Source organism: Barbus barbus (assembly GCF_936440315.1).
Source record: "Barbus barbus genome assembly, chromosome: 9".
Lineage (NCBI taxonomy): Eukaryota > Metazoa > Chordata > Actinopteri > Cypriniformes > Cyprinidae > Barbus > Barbus barbus.
In genome coordinates this window covers 21,086,844-21,109,054 of record NC_136737.1, presented here as the reverse complement: position 1 = coordinate 21,109,054, position 22,211 = coordinate 21,086,844, and the positions used below count along the sequence as shown (strand labels likewise).

The window sequence follows — 22,211 nt, the reverse complement described above, 5'->3', positions numbered from 1 at the left end:
TCATTACAAGACCATCCCTACAGTATAAATCTGGGGTATCTCTTGTTCTTTGAAACCACAATAATGAGGAAGACTGCTGACTTGGCAATGGTCCAGAAGACAATCACTGACGCCCTCCACAAAGAGGGTAATTCACAGAGGGTCATTACTGAAAGGGGTGGCTGTTTACAGAGTGCTGTATCAAAGCATATTAAATGAAAAGTTGATTGGAAGGAAAGAATTGGGTAGGAAAAGGTGCACATGCAACAGGGATGACTGCAAGCTTGAGAATACTGTCAAGCAAAGCCGATTCAAACACTTGTGAGAGCTTCACAAGGAGTGGACTGAAGCTGGAGTTATCTTCTATAGAATATAGAGAATTATATTCTAAATTTTTTTAGATGCATATATATACAGGTGCATCTCAAAAAATTAGAATATAATTTTCTATATTCTATAGAATTCTATTGGCCAGGGCTGCCCAAACTTGTTCCTGGAGATCTACCATCCAGCAGACTTCAGTTCCAGCCCTAATCCAACACAGCTGTCAACTTGTGTGTGTGTGTGTGTGTGCGCGCTCGTTTTTGTGACAAATGAGGACATAAATTTGTATAATGACACAGGTATTACAAGGTGAAGGTGACTTTGCAGTACATTGACCTATGTCCCCACTTTTCAAAATGCTTATAAATCATACAGAGAGTTTTTTGGGGGGAAAGTAGAAATGCACAGTCTCCTGTGAGGGCTAAGTTTAGGTGTAGGGCAATAGCAGTTTGCTATTGTACTCATATACAGTTTGAACAGTATAAAAACCATTACGCCCCCACTTTTCACAAAAACAAACGCGCGCGCGCGTGTGTGTGTGTGTGTGGAGCTGAAAAATGCTTCATTATGATCAAACTTGATTTTACACATCAACAAGGGTCTTCACTGTCTTCACATCATTTTATAAGCTCTGACATGCCACACCGACCAGTTTCTGTTTCGTATGCTATTAGTTATTTCAATAGCTGAGTAATGGTACTCTCCAGAACATATTTTTGACACGATTTATTCTCTTATGTAGCTACTTGAAAGGTATACACGCACTGAAATAAGCAAGATGCGGTGTAACTTTGTGACTTCGGTTAAGATTTTGCGATCGCAGCAGAAATGCCGGTTGAAAAATGCTTTATCACCAGCAGGGTGGATTTACTGTAATGGTCTCCTTCCCAAGAAGACCATTAGACAGCTGCAGCTCATCCAGAACGCTGCTGCCAGGATTCTGACTAGAACCAGAAAATCTGAGCATATCACACCAGTCCTCAGGTCCTTACACTGGCTTCCAGTTACATTTAGGATTGATTTTAAAGTACTTTTACTTGTTTATAAGTCACTCAATGGCCCAGGACCTAAATATATTGCTGATATGCTCACTGAATATAAACCGAACAGACCACTCAGATCATTAGGATCGAGTCAGTTAGAAATACCAAGGGTTCACACAAAACAAGGGGAGTCTGCTTTTAGCTATTATGCGGCCTGCAGTTGGAACCAGCTTCCAGAAGAGATCAGATGTGCTAAAACATTAGCCACATTTAAATCAAGACTCAAAACTCATCTGTTTAACTGCATTTGTTGAATGAGCACTGTGCTATATGTCCGAACTGACTGCAATGAATTTTAAGTATAATAATTTTCTTTAAATGTATTTTAAATCAATTTCTATATCATTTTAAAATTCCTTGTTTTTATTATTTTTATTTCCATGTTTGTATTGATTTTTAATGTCTATTTCACTTTCTTTTATGTAAAGCACTTTGAATTACCACTCTGTATGAAATGTGCTATATAAATAAACTTGCCTTCCCTTCCCTTGCCTTGTCTTATTTATAGAAACAGTGGAATCTATAGGTACAATATTCATAGTTTGACGTGACGTTTTATGAATGAATGAATGAATGAATGAATGAATGAATGAATGAATGAATGAATGAATGAATGAATGAATGAATGAATGAATGAATGAATGAATGAATGAATGAATGAATGAATGAATGAATGAATGAATGAATGAATGAATGAATGAATGAATGAATGAATGAATGAATGAATGAATGAATGAATGAATGAATGAATGAATGAATGAATGAATGAATGAATGAATGAATGAAATTTCTTTGTTTCTCCCGGTCCGTGTATCATCCGATCATTCATTTTTCTACCCCTGAACAAAAAAGGAGCCATTTTCTGATTTTTCTTAAATTAAAAAAAAAGAATGATTGGATGATACATGGACCATAAACAATGTTACCACAACAACTTCACATTCAAAGTGGCAGAAGGAGAGAGGGTCCGGTCCGTCTGCTTACTGTCTTTTGTGTTTTTTCTTGCAGGAAGCCATTCCAAGTGTTGTAACTGTCACGGTACGCCGTGAAAAGCACCGTGGAAAGATGAGGTCAGGGTCCAAGTGCAGGTAAGGTGATTCTTTTAATGAAACAAAAAGGCCAACACGGCACAAAAAACAAAACAACTACCTTTCCCAAACATACACATGAATCACAAATAACAATTATCAAATAACGCAACCAGGCAGAGTGGTGGGAGAGGGGAGACTAAATAGTCCGTGGCAATTGGGAACAGCTGTGGGTGTAATGAGTGGGACAGGTGTGTGTAATGTGACAGGTGTACGTGATGTGGCAGGTGTACGTGATTACGTGAGGTGAGTCCGGGTGGAAGGGAGATGGTGACCTCTGGTGGCGACAGGGAGAAGCGCAGGGCCCGGACTCGTGACAGTAACATGAATTGGGAATCCAGAAGTCCATTAGTTTGAAAATTATTTTAACATATTTGAATTTATTTGTTTTCAATTGGGGACATGCAATAACCACAAAACACTTCTGCAATTCTGAATCATCTAGTTAGTCTACTTGAAAAGTCGATTGAGCACAGCTGGATCATAATAACAACTTCCTGAAACGCCAAGCTAATATATCTTGTCTGAACTTGTATTTTCTTCATTCTGATGAAATACTGTTCAGAAACCAGGTCAACCATCTGGCTCCAGTCTGTTTGTACACAGGTCTAAATAAAATCTATCTTATTTATCAAGGTTGATAATAGCTTAAAGGTTCAGTCTCGTCAGTATTTCAGCACCTTTTTGTTATATTTCAGCACCTTTTTGTTATATTTCAGCACTATTTTTGCACTTTTCCCTCACAATGCTATGTATTAGTTGTCACATGCTCAAATATTCCAGTTGGTGGCAGCAAAGTTTAGATTAAACGCCCTGTGTATTTTCAATTTCAGCAACAATAAATGCATTTTCTAAAACTGTATATTTAAAAATGTTTTGTATTTACAGAATTGTTACATATTTGTGAGATTGATAATAGGCCATCTAATGAACCTGCAGTGTTAATGTGGGATGGCTAGTTTTCTGATACTAAACTCTTACTATTCACACCCAAAACAGGATTAAGCATTAGCCAACAAGGAATTAAACATGATTATGTTGCACATTAAGATTAAAAATATCAAATTCACAATAGTGTAGGCTATGTTGGATGATTAAGTTGAGCCAACTTAAAATTTTAAGGCAACCAGCTTTAGCAGATTTTTGAGTTTTGTCAACTTGTTGTTTTAAGTTTATACAACAAAACGTTGAGAATCTCCTACAAAAACAAGTTGAGAGAACTCAAAAATCTGCTGAAGCTAGTTGCCTTAAAATTTTAAGTTGGCTCAACTTTCTTTTCTTTTTTTACAGTATATAATAGTACACGTAACATTGCACACCATCTATTGAGTACATTTTAGACCAAAGTAGACCATCTTCTACATTTACAAAAAAAAAAAAAAACTAATAACTTCATTTGGACAACTTTAAAGGCGATTTTATCAGTTCCAGTTGTATCTCGGCCAAATATTGTCCAATCCTAACAAACCATGCATCAATGGAAAGCTTATTTATTCAACCTTCAGATGATATATAAATCTCAATTTCGAAAAAATGACATTTAAGACTGGTTTTGTGGTCCAGGGTCACATTTTAAAGATTGTGGGTGTAGCTACTCAATTGTGTTTGGGAAAATGTACTAATTTAATAAAAATTCTGTTTTAAATTCATTTTAATTCTCCCAGCTGAAGTTATACTTTTTAGATTTTATTTTGTAGATTTCTGTGCGAGTTCTGTCTTTCTCGCCACCATGAAATAATAACATTTAGCGACCAGAAGGTGGCAGAAACGATTTAACGTATGCAATCTTTTACCTTATGTCACTGCTGCAGGCTTCTGTGATGAGGTGCATGGGAAAGAGCCCGGGGGAGTTTGACGTTTGGCGCTGGCGGGAAAATAAAGAGCCTTTTCCCGGGTTTCGAGATGACGACAGTCCTTTAGGTCTACTGAAACGGCCTTAACGGGTTGTGACTTGTGAGGGTTTTGTAAGCAAAGACGCTCTAGGAGACAGAGCAAAGTAAACAAAATACTTTGTGGACCTTTAAGATTAACAGCTTTTTGTTGTATTTATACATATTTTTCTATGTTGTAGCCTATGTATTTTATGGAAAACTGCTTAGTTATTTAAAGAAATGATTACAATATATTAGCTAACTATTTCTGTTATTTTATGTTTCTTGTGAACTTGTGGTTTTACGGCATGCGTCAGAACCTTGAGGCTCAATTTCTGCTTTCTGTAATGTCAGATAAAACTACTGCACTTGTTTTCCATGGAAATCCCCAAGCTCCCTCTTGGCCTTGTGTGAGATAAACACTGCACAGAAGACTGGGAGTGAGGGGGATGGTACAGAAAGAAAAAACTGGATCCTTTTGCTTATCCTTTTCCTGGTGTCAGTCTTTGCTAGAAATTGTCACTGTGTGTTTAACCATACTGTTTTTTTCCCCACAGCTGTAGGTTAGGTGTGTTTTCTTTGAACAGAGAACTGATGTCAATATTTGTAGAGGAAAGGACAAACATGGTAGACTGCACTTCATTGTCACAGGAAGCTGGGTCTTTTTAAAGAACTCTGACGGCTCACATGGTCTGTCTTGAGACCTCTGACACAGGATGCGGTTTGGTAAGTGAAACAGTGACAGACCAAGATAAAAATATGAAACTTGTATTGATGCACGTTTACAGGTCTGCAGTTTCTCTTGTACCTCACCCGTTTTCCTAATTTTCTGTTTCATTCTTGATTCAGTATTATGAATCCTATCTCTAATAGACAAAATCGTTGTAAAACAAGGAAGTGCGTCATCTGAAAGAAAAGTAGGAAGTCTTAAAATGAGGAACTGATATATAAGTTCTAAGCAAAATTTGGACTCTAAAGCCCACTTCCATTACATAATCGGCTGCTTACATAATGGTGTATCTTGATAAACCACACTGGTACTGAACACTGGAAAGATCAGGGAATCCCACTTTTTTATGTACAAAACTTTCCTACCTGCAATCCCCTCAAATTAAACTCTACCAATTGTAAACATGCAAATCAGACCACACTTACTGGAGGCAGATCAAGTTACAGTACAAACACTGGGCTCCCTTAGACTGCCATTAACCAGACCAGCATCCTCTGTGTAATGTTCCAATGGACCTTCTCGGTTACTGAGCATGTTTATTATTAGAAATAGGGAAGGAGTGTGCAAGCACTGGTGGACACTGATGATCTGCTGTCCATGTCACACAGAATCCAAAATTCCCCCTGTCCTTTGTGTTTTGTGTCATGCTGATATATCACACTGTATGCAAACAAACGACAGTAGGTGCACGTATCAGGTATCATCGGCCATCTGGGAGCGGTAGCTTGGCAACCAACCTGGCAACCGACTCAACCAATAATTAAAACACTGAAGCCCTTTCACTTTACTGTGTCTTTGGAGATACAAGCAGGTTTGGTCAGTCTGAATCATAATCATGACCACAAAACCTCGGATGAAAGACAAAAGATCAAATCCTAACAGTTCAGTCAATTGGAGTTCAGTACATAAATATGATATTGCTCAGCACAAATGTAATTGGACCGCGGGAAAGAGTGCTATCTCTCTGATCTACAGGAAATGGTGGCCTACCAGAACCCAACGTGTGAAAAGAGTGTGAACTGAGGGTTTTATGAAATTAAGTTTTAGTTCAGTCTGTGACAGCTATTCGCAATTTGTCTGTAAAAGGAATGTACATAATTCTATAAAAGCAGTAATGACATGGACAATAATTCAGGACTTTATGTCCAAACTGGTTCTAAAACACTGTTGGGAGAGCATGTTTATAGTACACAGCTCTGCTATCTTTAAACTACATCCTAACTGCCCAGACTGCTTTTCCTCATATCAGAGATCAGAGGTACTGAGCAATGGAAACATTTCCTCCATTTGTTTCGGAAACAGGGATGTGGGATGATAAATTTCAAAATGGTTCTTGTGGCACCATAATGTCATGTCAGATAATCAAGCAGATACTGAATATAATGCTTATATTAAGGTAAAAAAACAACAACAAAAAAACAACTAAGGACATTTAGAAGTAATTTCTTTCTTTGAACTGGCATTTTATGCTTTCAACCAACCGTCAAACTACACTCTGCTTGACGGAACTGAGCAGTTACAAATGCCTATAAATATCTGGTGAAAAAATGTATTTAAATAGCTTCATTTGCATTTTAATATACTATCTACACACATTTTGTCTTTTACAATCACAATACAGAAAGTTGACATTAACACAAGAGTGACTAGTCGTGTGAAAAAGGACAACTGCATTTTGATTTTGACCTTTTTGATCTTTGTTGCATCTCAACAGGAAGTGGTGGTCACTGTACGTGATGTGACAGAAGGTCTCATTGCAGATGCTTCAGCCCGAGTGACCTAATTAGGCTTATGATTGTGCTAATCTGAATATTTTTGTACATTGTTGTTTATTGTTTTAATATTTATTAGAATCAACTATCTGTTGTGAGTTGCGCTGCACTGAAGAGCACTTTTAGGCCTGAGCTGTGAGAACTTCTGCATCTTTCTTTCCTTCAAACATCACAAAGAGACCATTGAGATCTCAGATGGTTGAGTCTGATCAGAGGCCTCCGTTTGCTTTGGGTTTTGTAGAAGAGTGAAAAAGATGAGGAAGGGGCTTTAAGTTCAAAGAAGAGCTGTAAACCACAGTGATAATTAGACTGTAACTTGGTTTATCATTCAGATTGTAGAGTTTGCATTGTACTGCATGTTTCAACTACAGATGTGTATGAAATATGTTTAGTAGATTTAGCAAATGATGTCCAGTAAATTAAGTGTGTATGTGTATGTGCAACTTTTAACAACCTCAATAAATGTATTATTATAAATCTAGGTCAAGGTGTTGTACTTGTAAGTTGTGTACCAATGTGTGGTTTGTACCAGTGGAATATGCAACCTGTGCACAACAATGATTTCTAGAGTTGGATGCGTGGTGGTATGTGCATGTGCGGTACTTGTGCAGGGTGTAGGTGGATGAGGTGCTTCTGATGGACTGACCTTAATACTGCCTTTTCTCTCGTAACAAAAGCTGAGCAGAACCAAGTACTAAAGTTTAAAGAGTGCATCAAGCATATGTTTGGCCAATACAATCATGTCGATATATTTAAAAAAAACTGCTTTTCGGCGTTTCTTGCTGGTCCAAGATGTTCCTGCAAGCTTGAACCAGCCCCCAACCAATTTTATTCCAAATCACAGTAACAATTTTCAAGATCAAAGAAAGTGAACGAAATCCTACAAAACAGAACAGAACAGAAAGCTAATAATATGCTAATAATAGTTAATAATATTTATCATTTGAAAATTGCACAATTTTTCACATACATAAAACTGGGATAGTTTTCCTCAAAAACTATAGTTTAAATCAAAAACTCGCCTAAATAGCCAAACAGACAGCAGACACAGAAGCCTATAATGTAAACTACTTCTCTCTGTTATAGCAGGGCGGGACTAAAAACTGAGGTCGACTCAAACTCACTGCATATGAAAACTTTTTAATTTGCAGGTTCGTCAAGAAAAAGATTTCTTAATCGTCGATTTGATTAAATCGTGTAAATTAATCTGTAGACTTTATTCGTTTGGATGCGTTGGATCCGCGTCAGATCGTGTTCCTGTCTTTAGTCCATCGGACGCTTGACGGCTCTCGTATAAACATATCATGTGGAATTCAGGTGTCTTTAGGACAAAATGAGGATTATTATTAGTAAAACAACATTCTTATGTTTCTTCCAGTTGGTCATGTTTGGTAAGTGTTTGACTTTATCACTTCGACTCTAATCTTTTAGGTTTAAAACAGAAAGATGATATGTATTCGCTTGTTCTCCTTTAGATAGCGCTGCATCATCTATCCTTTGTCATATAACACGTTAGAGATTATGACCAAAAACAAAAGATTAGGATTAAATTTGAGAATTTCTGTGAGTTTAAAAACATGGGATGGATTAGGTTTGCCCACCAAACAATCTATGTAACAGATTAGCTTTGATGGAAGTTGCGCTCAACTGCTGGAGCAGCCTTTGGGAATCTTAAATCTTTGGGAATCTTAAATCTTTGGGAATCTTAAACCTTTGGGAATCTTAAACCTTTGGGAATCTTAAATCTTTGGGAATCTTAAACCTTTGGGAAACTATAAGAGCGCAACATTCTTTGTCCTTTCAGTGTTGCACACATATCTAAGCCTTAACAGGGTCACAAAGGGAGCACTATTCTCCACGAGGGTACTTTAAACCGACACAGTTTAACATAACCACGTTTAATTAACATTAAAATAATTATAACCCAGAATTATAAATAGCAGTTATTAACATTCCCAATAAGCACCCGCGCTTGCACGCACAGTATAATAATGTGCAATATCCAGTGGCTGTTTTGTGTAATTTTTATTTGCCAGTGTATAACCATTCAAAACTCAGTAAACAAGAATAATTCTTATTTAGAGAACTTATTTAGACGTGGAGACTAACTTCTGTAAAAAACTGTAAGAAATTTTAACAGAAAAATAAAAAGAAAGACTAAAAACGTGAGTGTTTTGTTGCATTTTATATTGTTCATTACACGTTTTTTTTTCAATTGCCAACATCCTTTTGTCCAATCTCTAGTCAAATTTTCAAAACTCTAAACACAGTTAGCACTACATCCGTCTGTTGTGACCATACCATTAGCACAATTTGTGTTGTTTTCACACAATATGCAGTCAATTACCATGTTTCTAAAATGCTTACATTTTCATAAAGATTCAGAAAGAGAAAGAATAATGCCTGGGAAAGGGAGAGGAATAGTTGGATCAGAAAAAGGGAGAAGAGGTGGGAGAGAGGAGTGAGAATTTTAGGGACCCTATTTTTTCTATTGCACATTCTATAAAGTAATGACTCATTCAGTTTTAGATAGTATGTTGCCAAGAATAAACACAATGTAAACATGTAAAAACACAATGTTAAAAATGTAAAATGGGTTTCAGATGAGGGTAAACTGAAGGCTAAATTACAAAAAAACTATGGATTTTTATATTGTCTATTATATGCAGGTAGAACTGAGACATGGCAAGTAATGTAGTTTTTGTAATGCCATTAGTTGTTATCATTTTGACAGTCTATGCACTGTGATTGACTGTATGTTCCTATTGGATAGAAAACCAGTGCTGATGTTTTGGCCAAATGACTCAATTTTGAATCGGGTTTGCTGTGTTTTGATAGAGTTAGTATATGTAGAAAAAGGTATTCAGCGTTTTGAAATGGAGAGTTTTTATTTATTAAACAAAATGTGGATTTGGCCAGAAAATTAACTAATTGGCTAATTGTGTGATGTAGGTGTGTTGCTGTGTTAAGAGTTTAGAAAAAGTACTTTAAGTACTGGTAAACGCTTGTTAGCAATTGAAATAAACTGTAAATGTGTGTTTAGTCTTTCATTTCACTTTTTGCTTATGTTAACATTATACAATTTATTAACATACACAGGGAATAGTAAAATAGTGTTGTTCCTGCAATTCTATCAAAAATTACAGTATCACTTTAAATTATATTGCTATTACTAGTAAATTCTATTTAGAAATTTCTTCTTTTTGTAAACCTTCATTACAATTAATTTTGCAAAACTGTTTCTGAATGTGTTTTAGGTGTGTATGGTGCTGATACAGATGAAATGAAGTCAGTATTAGTGACTGAGGGAGATTCTGTCACTCTAAACACTGATGTTACTGAAGTACAGAGAGATGATCAGATACTGTGGATGTTTGGACCTAAAGGGACTCGTATAGCTGAACTCTATAAGCACAGCATTGATATGTTTAGCAGTAATGAGACATTTGGAGACAGACTGCAGATGGACTCTTTCACTGGATCTCTGACCATCAGAAACATCAGAACCACAGACTCTGGACTTTATAAACTACAGATCCACAGCAACAGAGGAAACTCAGACGAGATATTCAGTGTTACTGTCTATGGTAAGTCAAATATGACTTAGAATATGTATAAATGGATTTGAAGCTTATTACTGGACTGGTAGTGAATCAGGAATAATAGCTGTAAAAATGAAGGTTTGTTGAAATTAAAATGTATTACTTGTATTTTACGGTAGCAAATTATAACCCATTAAAACCTTAATCTTTTTTTTTTATATATTTAATGTTATGTGTGCTGTCGTTGTGTTTTTGTACTGTAAACTTATATTGATTTTTAGTTAGGTTCTGTTTCTGTTTCATATCTGTCGTTCCCAATTTATACACCTGTGTCTTGTTGGTTAATTTACACCTTGTGTATCCATGTGTTTCCTTGTGCTTCGTGGGCCTTTTCACAATTATTTCTCATTTCTGATTTACGTGTTTTGGATATTTTGATGATCATTCTTATCATTTCATCTGCATTTGGATCCTGCTGTCCCTCATGTCTGAGTTTGCCCACATTACAACAATGTGCTTATTTAATTTACATGTTTTTCAGATCGACTGCCTGTTCCTGTCATCAACTGCTCATCAGATAAAAGATGTTCAGTGTCTAATTGTTCACTGCTGTGTTCAGTGGTGAATGTGAGTGATGTGACTCTCTCCTGGTACAAAGGAAACAGTTTATTGTCCAGCATCAGTGTGTCTGATCTCAGCATCAGTCTCTCTCTACCTCTGGAGGTGGAATATCAGGATAAAAACACCTACAGCTGTGTGCTCAACAATCCCATCAGCAACCAGACCACACATCTGGACATCACTGAACTCTGCCAGACATGTTCAGGTAGCGTTCATCAGTGATCTGTCTTTTAATGTAACAATGTAAAGGTATGTCCACATCAAGTTTTTTTTGTTGTTTTTTTAACTAAGCTAAATAGCTTCACCAAATACCATTTATAGTTTAAATCTCACAAGCAGGTGGTGGTATTTCAGATTGAGTTCAAATACTTTCACGGTGCTCTGTGTTTAATATTTAGCACTTTTATAACTGATTTTTGAAAACATTTCAATTTCTTTTCTGCCTTCATTATTTCTCTTTAATATATAGTATTTCTATTTCTTCTTTAATGGAGAATGATAATTGTTGTTTTTCCTATTTTGGTTTCAGGTTGCACTTCATCATGGTTTGTTGCAGCTTTAATTCCTGCAGTAGTTCTGGCCGTACTAGCAATTGTGATGTGCTGTCTTGTGCTGTGGAAATGCAGAAAATCAAGGCCAAAAGGCAGGTCTTATTAAGCTAATGCAACGAGCATATGTGCATTCATGTTTTTATGATTGCTATTAATGGATTTTATAACTTTTTTTTATTGAATTTAGTGAATTATTTTGAACCATCTGCACATGCAGCTGAAACAGTCCAGACAGGCCGCAGTGAGGTAGATTATGCTGAAACAACATTTTTACCAAATGTAGAAAAAAAGGTATGATTCTCATGGACATGTTCACTTTTACACCAGATAAAAATCATAAAATTTCTGTTTTACTGTGTTTAAAAAAAAACAACAAAGTTTAAAAGTTTGCATTTAACAATGGCAGTATACTGTTACTGGAATAGTTCTGTAAAAGCAGCACATTAATCAGAAAACAATGCTCTTCTTGATTGTGACTTTTCCAGCTTCTGGTATGAAGAACTGGGGTTTTCAGTATGCGATTACTCTGAATGATTAAAGCATAGCATTTTTCAGCTATAAATATCAATAATAGCATCCACTAAATTCTAGATGCATGTGTTCTGTCTTTTCATTTTTAAATTGTTTTTCAAAGTAAGAACTGACTGCTGTACATAATTATAGAAATGCTATAAAAATGAGCCTCCTGGTTTTTGTCTGTTGTCCTATAGAAGCCTAATGGGACAGAAGAGACCATATACTCCACCGTCAATGGACACTGATCAATCAAGCAGCAGTCTCTCATTTCACCACAGTGGCTGTGCACACCTGCATCTGTCAGCATTACAACACTTGACTGAGGAGAGGGAGGGAAACCTGATTTGCTCTTGATTTTCTTTGCTTTTTAACATAAAAGAAAATATTTTAAAGAACTTCGGGGTCCAAATAACTTTAGGCCACATTCAGTCTTATTGTATAAAATGTGTATAAAATATATTGTATAAAAAATAAATTTTTCAAAATATCTTCATATATCATATAGGCTTGATATGACATTACGGTGAGTAAATGATGACAATAAAATCAGTCTAATATATAGGAAATTAAAGACTGAAGAGCTTGTTCAACATTGGCTGTGTGTTTTTTTGCATATCCAAATTCCCCTCTAACAAATCTACATTTTGCAAGGGGACACAGCAGAGTTAAAATGACCATTAAAAACAACTGACTTAAAGAGAGATTATTTCATTATTGTACAAAAGCACAGTATGTGATACATTAAGATCAGAAACTTCATGAATGCCATGTTTATGTTCTCTCAGCTTGTCTGATACACAAAAAAACTGTCAGTTATTCATGTCCTCAGGGTTTTTATGTAAAGCCACAAGACTCCACCCCAACCCCAGCTGTCCTTCCCGTAATTCTTACCTTTCTGTCCTGTATCATAGCACTGCAAGTCATTACATGTCTCGTCATACACTGTTGCTTCACACTCACAGGAGGCTTTTTGATCGAGCTCTGTGCTGTGTTTTTTGCCTGTTTTCCCTGTTCATTATCACCAATATTAACAGCTTGTCATTTTCAAGATGAATGTATGTGAATTCCTAAATGGAATGAAATTGACAGTCATCCTCAAATTACATTGGTGTTTCTTTGTTGATTCTTTAGGTCAGTGACTTTCAAAATGTGGGCCATATTTTATTTACATTGAGAAGTGCACATGAATTTGATTGAACAATTATGAGTTACTGCCACCTGGTGTCTATAGGAGAGAATCGCGTCAGTGAGGTTGTGATGGTAGCTTTCTCTTTTTCCAATCCGTTCCAGATCTGACATAACAAACAGAGGCCACGCCCACCACAGCGTAAATCAGGGATGGAGTCACACTCACAGAATTGCCATAAAAGCCTGGAGAAAGAAAAAAAAAACTGAGGAATCAAATGTTTTTTTTTTTTTTTAACTCTTCTGCACATTAAATTATGTTTGAATGAAAAACATATAATGGATTGTTCCAACTCTTAATTTTCACATTTTGCAGGGATAGTGCCCACTCAAATTGGCACGAAAGAACAAGCAGCAGTGCCTGACAAGTGTGTGTGTGTGTGTGTGTGTGTGTGTGTGCGTGCACATTTTTGTGACATGAGGACATACATTTTAATAATGACACAGGTATTACAAGGAGGAGGTGACTTATGAGGACATTACTCCATGTCCCCACTTTTCAAAACGCTTATAAATCATACAGAAAGAGGGTGTGTTGTTGTTGTTTTTGTTTTTTTGAGAAAGTAGAAATGCACAGTCTCCTGTGAGGGCTAAGTTTAGGTGTAGGGTAGGTGTAGGGCAATAGCACATACAGTTTGTACAGTATAAAAACCATTACGCCTATGGGATGCCCCCACTTTTCACAAAAACAAACGTATGTGTGTGTGGGTGTGTGTGTGTGTGTTGACCAATAGAGAGCACCAGTTGCTTCATCTTGTGATGATTAGTTGCTTGCACTATTTTTTGTCAATTGAAAACTCAACCAGGGTGGACCAACAAACGTGTTTTAAACTGCTTTAGAAATGAGCATAAATTGCATTATTTTTTAATTTTGGGTGAATTGTTACATTAAAAGACAGATCTCTGATGAACGCTACCTGAACATGTGTGACAGAGTTGACTGATGTCCAGATGTTGGGTCTGGTTTCTGATGGGATTGTTGAGCACACAGCTGTAGGTGTTTTTATCCTGATAGTCCACCTCCAGAGGCAGAGAGAGACTGATGCTGAGATCAGACACACTGATGCTGGACAATAAACTGTTTCCTTTGTACCAGGAGAGGGTCACATCACTCACATTCAACACTGAACACATCAGTGAACATCTGGACACTGAAGATCCTGATGATGAACAGTCTGAAGAGTTACTAGTGATGACAGGAACAGGTAGGTGATCTGAAAAACATGTAAATTAAATACGCATATAGTTGTAATGTGGACAAACTCAGACATGAGGGACAGCAGGATCCAAATGCAGATGAAGCGGAACAATCAAAATATCCAAAACACAGAAATCAGAAAATAATTATCACCATAAATTAAGCTGCACATTACAAAAACAGAAAGGCACCATACATAATAAATGCTGCATTAAATGTTCATTTAAAAAAAAGATTAATTCATTCTATATTAAGAAAGGGCAATTGGTTATAGTTTACTGGCGTAAAAATCAAGTGGTTGGGAAATACATTTCATTTTTAACAAACCTTCATTTTTACAGCTGTTATTCCTGATTCACTACCAGTCCAGTAATAAGCTTCAAATCCATTTATACATATTCTAAGTCATATTTGTCTTACCATAGACAGTAACACTGAATATCTCGTCTGAATTTCCTCTGTTGCTGTGGATCTGTAGTTTATAAAGTCCAGAGTCTGTGGTTCTGATGTTTCTGATGGTCAGAGATCCAGTGAAAGAGTCCATCTGCAGTCTGTCTCCAAATGTCTCATTACTGCTAAACATATCAATGCTGTGCTTATAGAGTTCAGCTATACGAGTCCCTTTAGGTCCAAACATCCACAGTATCTGATCATCTCTCTGTACTTCAGTAACATCAGTGTTTAGAGTGACAGAATCTCCCTCAGTCACTAATACTGACTTCATTTCATCTGTATCAGCACCATACACACCTAAAACACATTCAGAAGTACACCTTTGGCTGAACCAAGAGATCATGAAAAACCTTCAAAAATGTATTATTTAGCATATTTATGTTTTAAACATTTAACACAGAGATATATGGCAGGATGTGGTTTCCACCATTGGTTATTGGACCATGAATGTCTCTATAATAATTAGATGAGTTTTATTCAGTAATTTAAAGTGAACCCTTATACAATAATATGTGTTTTGGCACATTTCAGTCAAACAGGCAAATTAATTTTGGATTATTTGAGTTAGTGACAACCATTGATGCTCATTGACTCTTTGAAACCTCTGAGGTTTTTTTTAATTAAAAAATCCCACCAGACATTTACAAAAACACATGAAACAAATAAATAAGTAGCAATACACATCTTACCTTCAACGCAAATGAAGAGCAACATTAAACTCAGCTTGTTTGGGGGCATTTTAGAAGTGCGAGTGGTGTTACTGAGGTTTCAGTTCACAAACAGAGCAGAGCAAGCAAGACTGCTCATACTCTCATGAGGAAGTATAAGTCAGAGTTGACCACAATGGACATCAAATTGGTTTTTAGCACCATGATTGTTTAAATATCATTAAATATAGAATACCAATAGCTTTTATCTCCTCGGGTTATTGATAACTCTTTTTAAACATTTATCATGCTGTAAAAATAGCACTTTGCAACAGTCTAAATGTTTAATATATTTAAAAATATCCCTAGGTTGTGAAAGTAATAGCTACGTAATATCAACACCATAGACTATATAAATCATCAGACTTATTTTAGTTGCTAAGCACAAAAGTGTGCATGCATGGGCATTGTGGGCACATCTGCAGCACTGTGGTTAGTTAGAGCTCTCTCACATAGGCCTACCTCCTGTCCACAGGACCCTGCTCCACTTCATACTAACAGTGTTAGAGGTCATATAGTTTCTCCAGTAGATGGAAAATATGAAATAGGCCTATATAATATAGCCTACAATTCATCTGTTTTAATCAGATCCACCTTGATGATGTACTAAAATACAGGCTATGCAGTTGCTAAGGTCTTCCGTATTTGGTTTTATTTAATTATTTGGATTTTTGTGTGTGTGTGTGTGTGTAGTTGCGAGTCTGTTCTAGATTGTTGTTGGGTTATAGATTTATGTTTTACATACAGCAGGCCTTATTATAACTTTTTTTTTTTTTATCCATAGTGTGGCTAACGTTACCTAATAAGAATAAGAGAATCTTATCAGCATAAGATTCTGTTGCCATGGTTTTGTTTATTAGCCACAAATACGGTACACTGCATATCCATGGCAGTTTCCAAGAGGATGTCAAACTACAATATATATAACACAAATTATGTACAAAAAAGGCATATTTACACATCAAATTAAAAAAATAAAGTTTTTTTTTTTTTATCTCTGTCCAGAGACATTTCCACATATGTGCTCTTATTTTCACAATATCTGATGACATTAAGGTTTAGATTAATTAAAATTCACAGCAGATTACACTCATCCCTCCAGAGATGAACATTTGGATTGATGACTATGGTCTTCTGTGTCAATCTGAGATGTTTCCAGACTGTAGTTTTGCTCATATTCTTCCAAGACCTTCACCACATCCACACGGCCGAACTGCATTGCATCATCCCGAGGAATATTTCCCCACCTGAATAAGAGATATGAGGTTAATTATCACCAAATGGATGAAGCTGAAGGTAAACGTGTAAAGAAACAGGGCTCTGTACCGGTCTTTCACAAAAGGGTTGACTTTGCAGGATTGTGTGAGAAATAGCACAACATCCATGTGACCTAAAACAGAGAAGACATAGACGGCAAATTACGTTTATTTTTAACAAATGTTTGGGACAGAAAAATTATTTTTTGTTTGCAGAAAACAATTCTACCCTCTGCAGCAGCTATGTGAAGAGGTGTACGAGAGTCATAGTCCTTCAGCTCCATATCCATGGATGAAAGGGCAAACCTGAGCAACAGTGGAGAAAGAGAGCAGCAAGTCATTTATATTTCAGTAGCACTTAAACATTTGGAGTAATAAAGACATTGTGAAGTGTATAAAATGACCTTCTCAGAGCTGAGACGTCTCCACTGTGGGCTGCAAACATCAGATTCACCACTGATTTATTCTAAGAAAAGAAAAGATTTGGTTCATTAATTGATGGAAATAATAATCAGTCTAAAAAATAGCTTAATGTAGGGTATTTTCGCAACAATTTTTCTAATCTTAGATTTACCCTGTCATCACCAGACTGTCTGCGAGGGTCCTGCTTCTTCACAAAGTGCCTCAGATTGTCATAATTGTGGAAGTTGAACAAAGACACCAGTTCCTAATTATGGAAGGGTTACAAAATTTGTTATTTAGACTAAATTTATGATGTGGAATTAAAAAGAGTGTGTAAAACCAACAGGACCATGGCTGAAACACCTGACAGAAGCGGATTCCACGGACACTGTTCCCAACTTTGTCCACAGGGGGCGACCAACACATGACACCCATCACATTTGGCACCACCAGAAGAACAGCACCAGACACACCAGACTTAGCAGGTAATCCAACCTGACATGTATTGGGGTATAAAGACATATGGTTTCAGTATCAGTACAACAAAATTAATTACAATTTACTACAAGAAGCTACCAGAAAGTCCTCAATATCATATTGTTTAGAAGTTTTCAATACTCTCCTGTATATATAACATATATATATATATATATATATATATATATATATATGACCTCAAAAAGCTGAACACTTAAATTAGTACAATTTTTAATAAGTAATTTTAAATAAGCACTTTTTAATAAAAATAATGCAAATTTAAAATTCTATAATAACTAGGGGTTGCGTAAAATCTTAACAGATTGCACTCTTAAATTTACTTTTAATAAACAATTTTTTATTTAAAAAACAAGTTATATAATTCACACATGACTACATATAAAGACAGACAGATTAGAAACAACCCTTTTACTCACGTGGAAAGCAAACTGTCCCGAGTAGTCGTACATCCCACAGGAGTGCATGAGACTCAATGTGTTTCGTACGGCTTCTGTGCTCAGAACTCTCTCTCCTGTGATTGGACAGATACCTCCGTTAGCCAGTGTGGCAGCCATTACGCTGCCGGATTCACACGTGACCTCTATGGCGCACAACTTTGAAGGACAGAAAGGAAATTCTGATAGGATTGCCAGAAGTACTTAACATTGGATTTAACAGTGAAAAAGTGTCAACCTACCTGGAAATAAAAGTCCAGTGCGTCTATCATATCCCCCCCTTCAGGAAAACACTGTAAAGAAGGCACAGTTGCGTTTGCAGACAATCAACAGCATCTTGCTAGTTTGCTAAAGATGCTAAAGTACAAACCTTCTTCTCTTTTAGGTAGTATCCTATTGCGTAGTTTCTGTCTCCTGTCTCCTTCTCAGACTGGAACCTGGTGAAACGAAAATTAAACTTAAGTCAAAAGCAGTGATATTGGGTGCTGAATAAGTCTAAAATGACAAATTGAAAGACATACGTTGCATTGCTGAAACCCACATACTCCCTGCCAGCCATTTTCTTCACAAACTCCATCACCTGTGAAAGAGACCCAAACAAAATTATACTTATTTGTGACCCTGGACCACAAAACCAGTCTTAAGTAGCACAGATATATTTGTAGCAATGGACAAAAATACATTGTATGGGTCAAGATTATCGATTTTTCTTTTATGCCAAAAATCATTAGAACATTAAGTAAAGATCATGTTCCATGAACATATTTTGTACATTTCCTACCGTAAATATATTAAAACTTAATTTTTGATTAGTTATTTGCATTGCTAAGAACTTCATTTGGACAAATTTAAAGGCGATTTTCTCAATATTTTGATATTTTTGCACCCTCAGATTCCAGATTTTCAAATAGTTGTATCTTGGCCAAATATTATTCTATCATAACAAACCACACATCAATGGAAAGCTTATTTATACTCAGTTTCAAAACATTAACCCTTATGACTGGTTTTGTGGTCCAGGTTCACATTTTTGTAGCAAACCGTAAGAGTTTGAAATCACATTTGGTCCATTTTTTGGGATAATTGCAATATACATACCCAAAAAGGCATATACTGTATTTTCAGGGAATAACAACTTTGGTAAATAACTAATAACAGTCTTTTCCTAAAACAAAGATACTTCTAGACTTTTATAATATAGCTGAAATGCCGTATGTACTACTTTTTATTTTAAATGGCAATATCCAACAGGTTATAACTTACATAGTCAAATTTCTCGGCCTTGTTGACACCTGGCTGTAGAGAATGAAAAAACAACAGTAAAATTTACCAATGCATGATTTTTGTGTATTTTAGCTTGTACTGAAAAACTCAGGGAACCTAGAAAGCACAAGTCACATACATCTAGTGTAAAAGGCACTTTTAATAGACTGGATTTAGTTCAGACCAGTAATACTCCTACTCTTAGCTTCACAAGGTCAGTCTGCTGCACGTGTAGCAGATGCACTGGGTCTGTCCACACAGAGATGAATTCTGGGTCAAAGGTTTGTTAGATCAAATGAATTCTTGGCCCTGTCTGCATGTCAATACATGTGCACATATCAGTGTTTGTTTGGGAGCCGTGCAGAGTTGATTATCAGACAAACAAGTAAATACTGTTAACACAACCTACTTGACACCAGAAAATATTTCTATACAATTTCCCCCAAAATAAAATAAAATAAAAAACTATTTGTTTACCTTCATAAGTGAACTGATGACAATTGCTCCAGCATTGACCATAGGATTGTGAGGTTTATCTAAGAACAGAAAACCAGCATCAGCTCATTGAATTTTCAATTAAATGTAATTTTCTACTCAATTTTTTATAATTGTTGGTTTTTAAATATAACACATTTATGTTGATAATTTCTTTCTAATGAGATTATTCTCAGTACAGAAAAGTTCTGCCTAGCAGAAACAAATAAGATATTCTACACAACTCATTTGATAATGCAACTCTATGACACTTTCCCACCCACTTTCTTCATCTAGGGAGAGTTTGTTGAATTTGAATCCACTGGGCTCCTTCCCGACGTACTGGTGAATGTGCTCTGTGCCGAGCTCGTGTACAGCGATGGCGTATTCCAGCGGCTTCACGCATGACTGCAAGCAGAACGGGACCTTTGTGTCTCCCACCGAGTGTCTGAAATCAAAGAGGTGTTTAAAAATACCATAACTTCATATTTTAGAAAAGTTGGGGTCAAATTGATATATTCACCTTTGTCCATCCACTGTGCAGAGAGAGACACCCCAAAGATCAGGACTAAACTTGGTCAGATGAGGAATATATTTTGCAACCTAATAAAAGATTATAAGATTATATAGATAGCTATACAAATAAGTGAGGAAAATGGATTAAAATCATCCCTACCTGTCCATCATGTTGCAGTTTTGATGTGTCGTAAATATCATTGATGAAACCCACAAATGCCTCAAATTCTGGAATGATAAACTTCCGTCTGAAAGCCAGACTCAGAAGGACTATGTTGCCACCTACACACCTGTCACGATATTAGAAATTTTCACAATCAGTAAACTACCAAATATTCCTTTTCTATTGTCTGACCTCGCAGAATACTCACTTTCGAAACAGCTCACGGTCCATCATGACTTCACCGGCTGATTCCTGGACAGCTTTGCGAATCTTTTCCATGCACTCGCGCAATCTGGGGTCAGAGGTCAGAAGGCCGGTGCTTTTTACTGCCTGTAAAATGGAAAAATACTGTTCTGGCTTTTCTCAATCATTCAGTTTACTTTATGCAATTCCACTGTGCAATGCATTTGTTGCGCAAACATTAAACACTAATGTACATAAATGTAAAGAAAACAAGACTATGAATAAACAATAATCAAACATAAACAAAAAAATCTATCTGCTGGCAAACTAAGATTTGTATCTAATTTAAAAGATACATCTCATTTACATTAAAATGTTTATTGACTTTCCTTATAAATGATTACATAACTGATGACACAAACCAGTTCCACAAAGTCTGGATAACCGTTTGTGTGTTTTAGCCCAGACTTGACCGAATCAGATTTTGGGAAAACATTTAAGGGGTTTATACTGAGCCCATAACATGCAACGGAGCAAATGTGGCAGCTCCCAGCTGTTGCCCATATACAGACTTGGAAAACTCCTAGTGCAATGAATTTAAAATCTAGTTAAAACTTTTGTGTATATGATTATGTGTGTATATGTAAATGAAAGAGAAAAAAACTCACTGCAATGAAATGAGACACAGGAACTTTCTCTGCTCCTTCAGTTATAGTGTAGAAAAGCATGTCCTCTAGTCCAGAGAACAGATCTTTATTGGTCACGTGTCTGCTTTAATATAACAAAATTACACATGCTAACACCAAACATATTGTATTTCAGTTTATTGGCATTTTTATCAAAAATTGTATTATGTATTACTATTTTTTATACTTTATTTATTATATATGTGACTCACTTTTTAGATTTAGGTAGATCCGCCGCTGCAGGAGCGATAAAGTCTTGATTCGCGTGAATCCGCGAAGATAAACTGAACGACCTCCTCGCCACATTCAGACACGTTGAGCTGCTTTTTACTCTGTCTTTCGCCAGTAAACCAATAACTCCGACATTAGTCAGTCGTAGGGTCCTGAAAGAGATCATTTTCCAGTATCTCAGAAGACCAAATCTAAAGTTTGAAGCGTTAAAACGGGAACTGTGTCGCAAATAGCTGTCTCCAGAGTCTCGCGCGGCTGATTTGTTTTGAGGCGCATCAACAGGTGCCAGAGCTCAACACTGAGATCAAGTTCACTGACACAGATTACTGGATAACTTTCACTGGTAACACATCGAGGGGAGAAGTGACTTCAAGTCATGTCATGTTAAGACAGCACGTTTTGAAATGTTTATAATTCATGTGACATCCCTTTCATTCAAAACGATGAGGTTAAAAAAAAGAGAAGCTCTGTGACTTTAACTCGTCTTCTGACAACTTTACCCTAGCTTGAAAAAGATACCAAGGC

At 36.3% G+C, this 22,211-nt stretch overlaps 3 protein-coding genes across 5 annotated transcripts; 1 reads left to right on the top strand and 2 right to left on the bottom strand.

The window, feature by feature from the left end:
- The first annotated feature begins 7,839 nt into the window (after nt 1-7,839).
- LOC306875442 (SLAM family member 5-like) lies at nt 7,840-13,490 on the top strand. Of its 2 annotated transcripts, none has more exons than XM_079426001.1 (6): nt 7,840-8,198; nt 10,065-10,394; nt 10,891-11,175; nt 11,500-11,613; nt 11,709-11,812; nt 12,232-13,490. In XM_079426001.1, exons 1-6 carry the CDS (start codon nt 8,141-8,143, stop codon nt 12,280-12,282), a joined length of 942 nt encoding a protein of 313 aa, XP_079282127.1. In that variant the 5' UTR covers nt 7,840-8,140; the 3' UTR covers nt 12,283-13,490. The 2 variants fall into 2 exon arrangements, with proteins under 2 accessions (XP_079282127.1, XP_079282126.1); XM_079426000.1 differs by having other exon boundaries at nt 7,885-8,198; nt 11,709-11,767; nt 12,232-13,134.
- Nucleotides 13,491-14,110: 620 nt separating this feature from the next.
- On the bottom strand, nt 14,111-15,611 carry LOC306875266 (SLAM family member 5-like; the record flags this gene model as incomplete). The annotated part of the gene is made up of 3 exons (XM_079425741.1): nt 14,111-14,436; nt 14,841-15,170; nt 15,563-15,611. The coding sequence occupies 3 exons, from the start codon at nt 15,609-15,611 to the stop codon at nt 14,111-14,113; spliced, it is 705 nt and encodes a 234-aa protein (XP_079281867.1).
- An 804-nt stretch (nt 15,612-16,415) lies between these two features.
- gls2b (glutaminase 2b (liver, mitochondrial)) lies at nt 16,416-21,964 on the bottom strand. 2 transcript variants are annotated; one of them, XM_079425138.1, is made up of 18 exons: nt 21,668-21,964; nt 21,438-21,540; nt 20,795-20,916; nt 20,584-20,713; nt 20,431-20,510; nt 20,192-20,355; nt 19,911-19,969; nt 19,434-19,466; nt 18,692-18,750; nt 18,541-18,607; nt 18,413-18,463; nt 18,153-18,329; nt 17,602-17,733; nt 17,411-17,503; nt 17,241-17,302; nt 17,066-17,142; nt 16,907-16,970; nt 16,416-16,827 (listed from the first exon to the last, which is right to left on the bottom strand). In XM_079425138.1, exons 1-18 carry the CDS (start codon nt 21,850-21,852, stop codon nt 16,671-16,673), a joined length of 1,815 nt encoding a protein of 604 aa, XP_079281264.1. In that variant the 5' UTR covers nt 21,853-21,964; the 3' UTR covers nt 16,416-16,670. The 2 variants fall into 2 exon arrangements, with proteins under 2 accessions (XP_079281264.1, XP_079281265.1); XM_079425139.1 differs by having other exon boundaries at nt 21,438-21,537.
- Between the last annotated feature and the right edge of the window lie 247 nt (nt 21,965-22,211).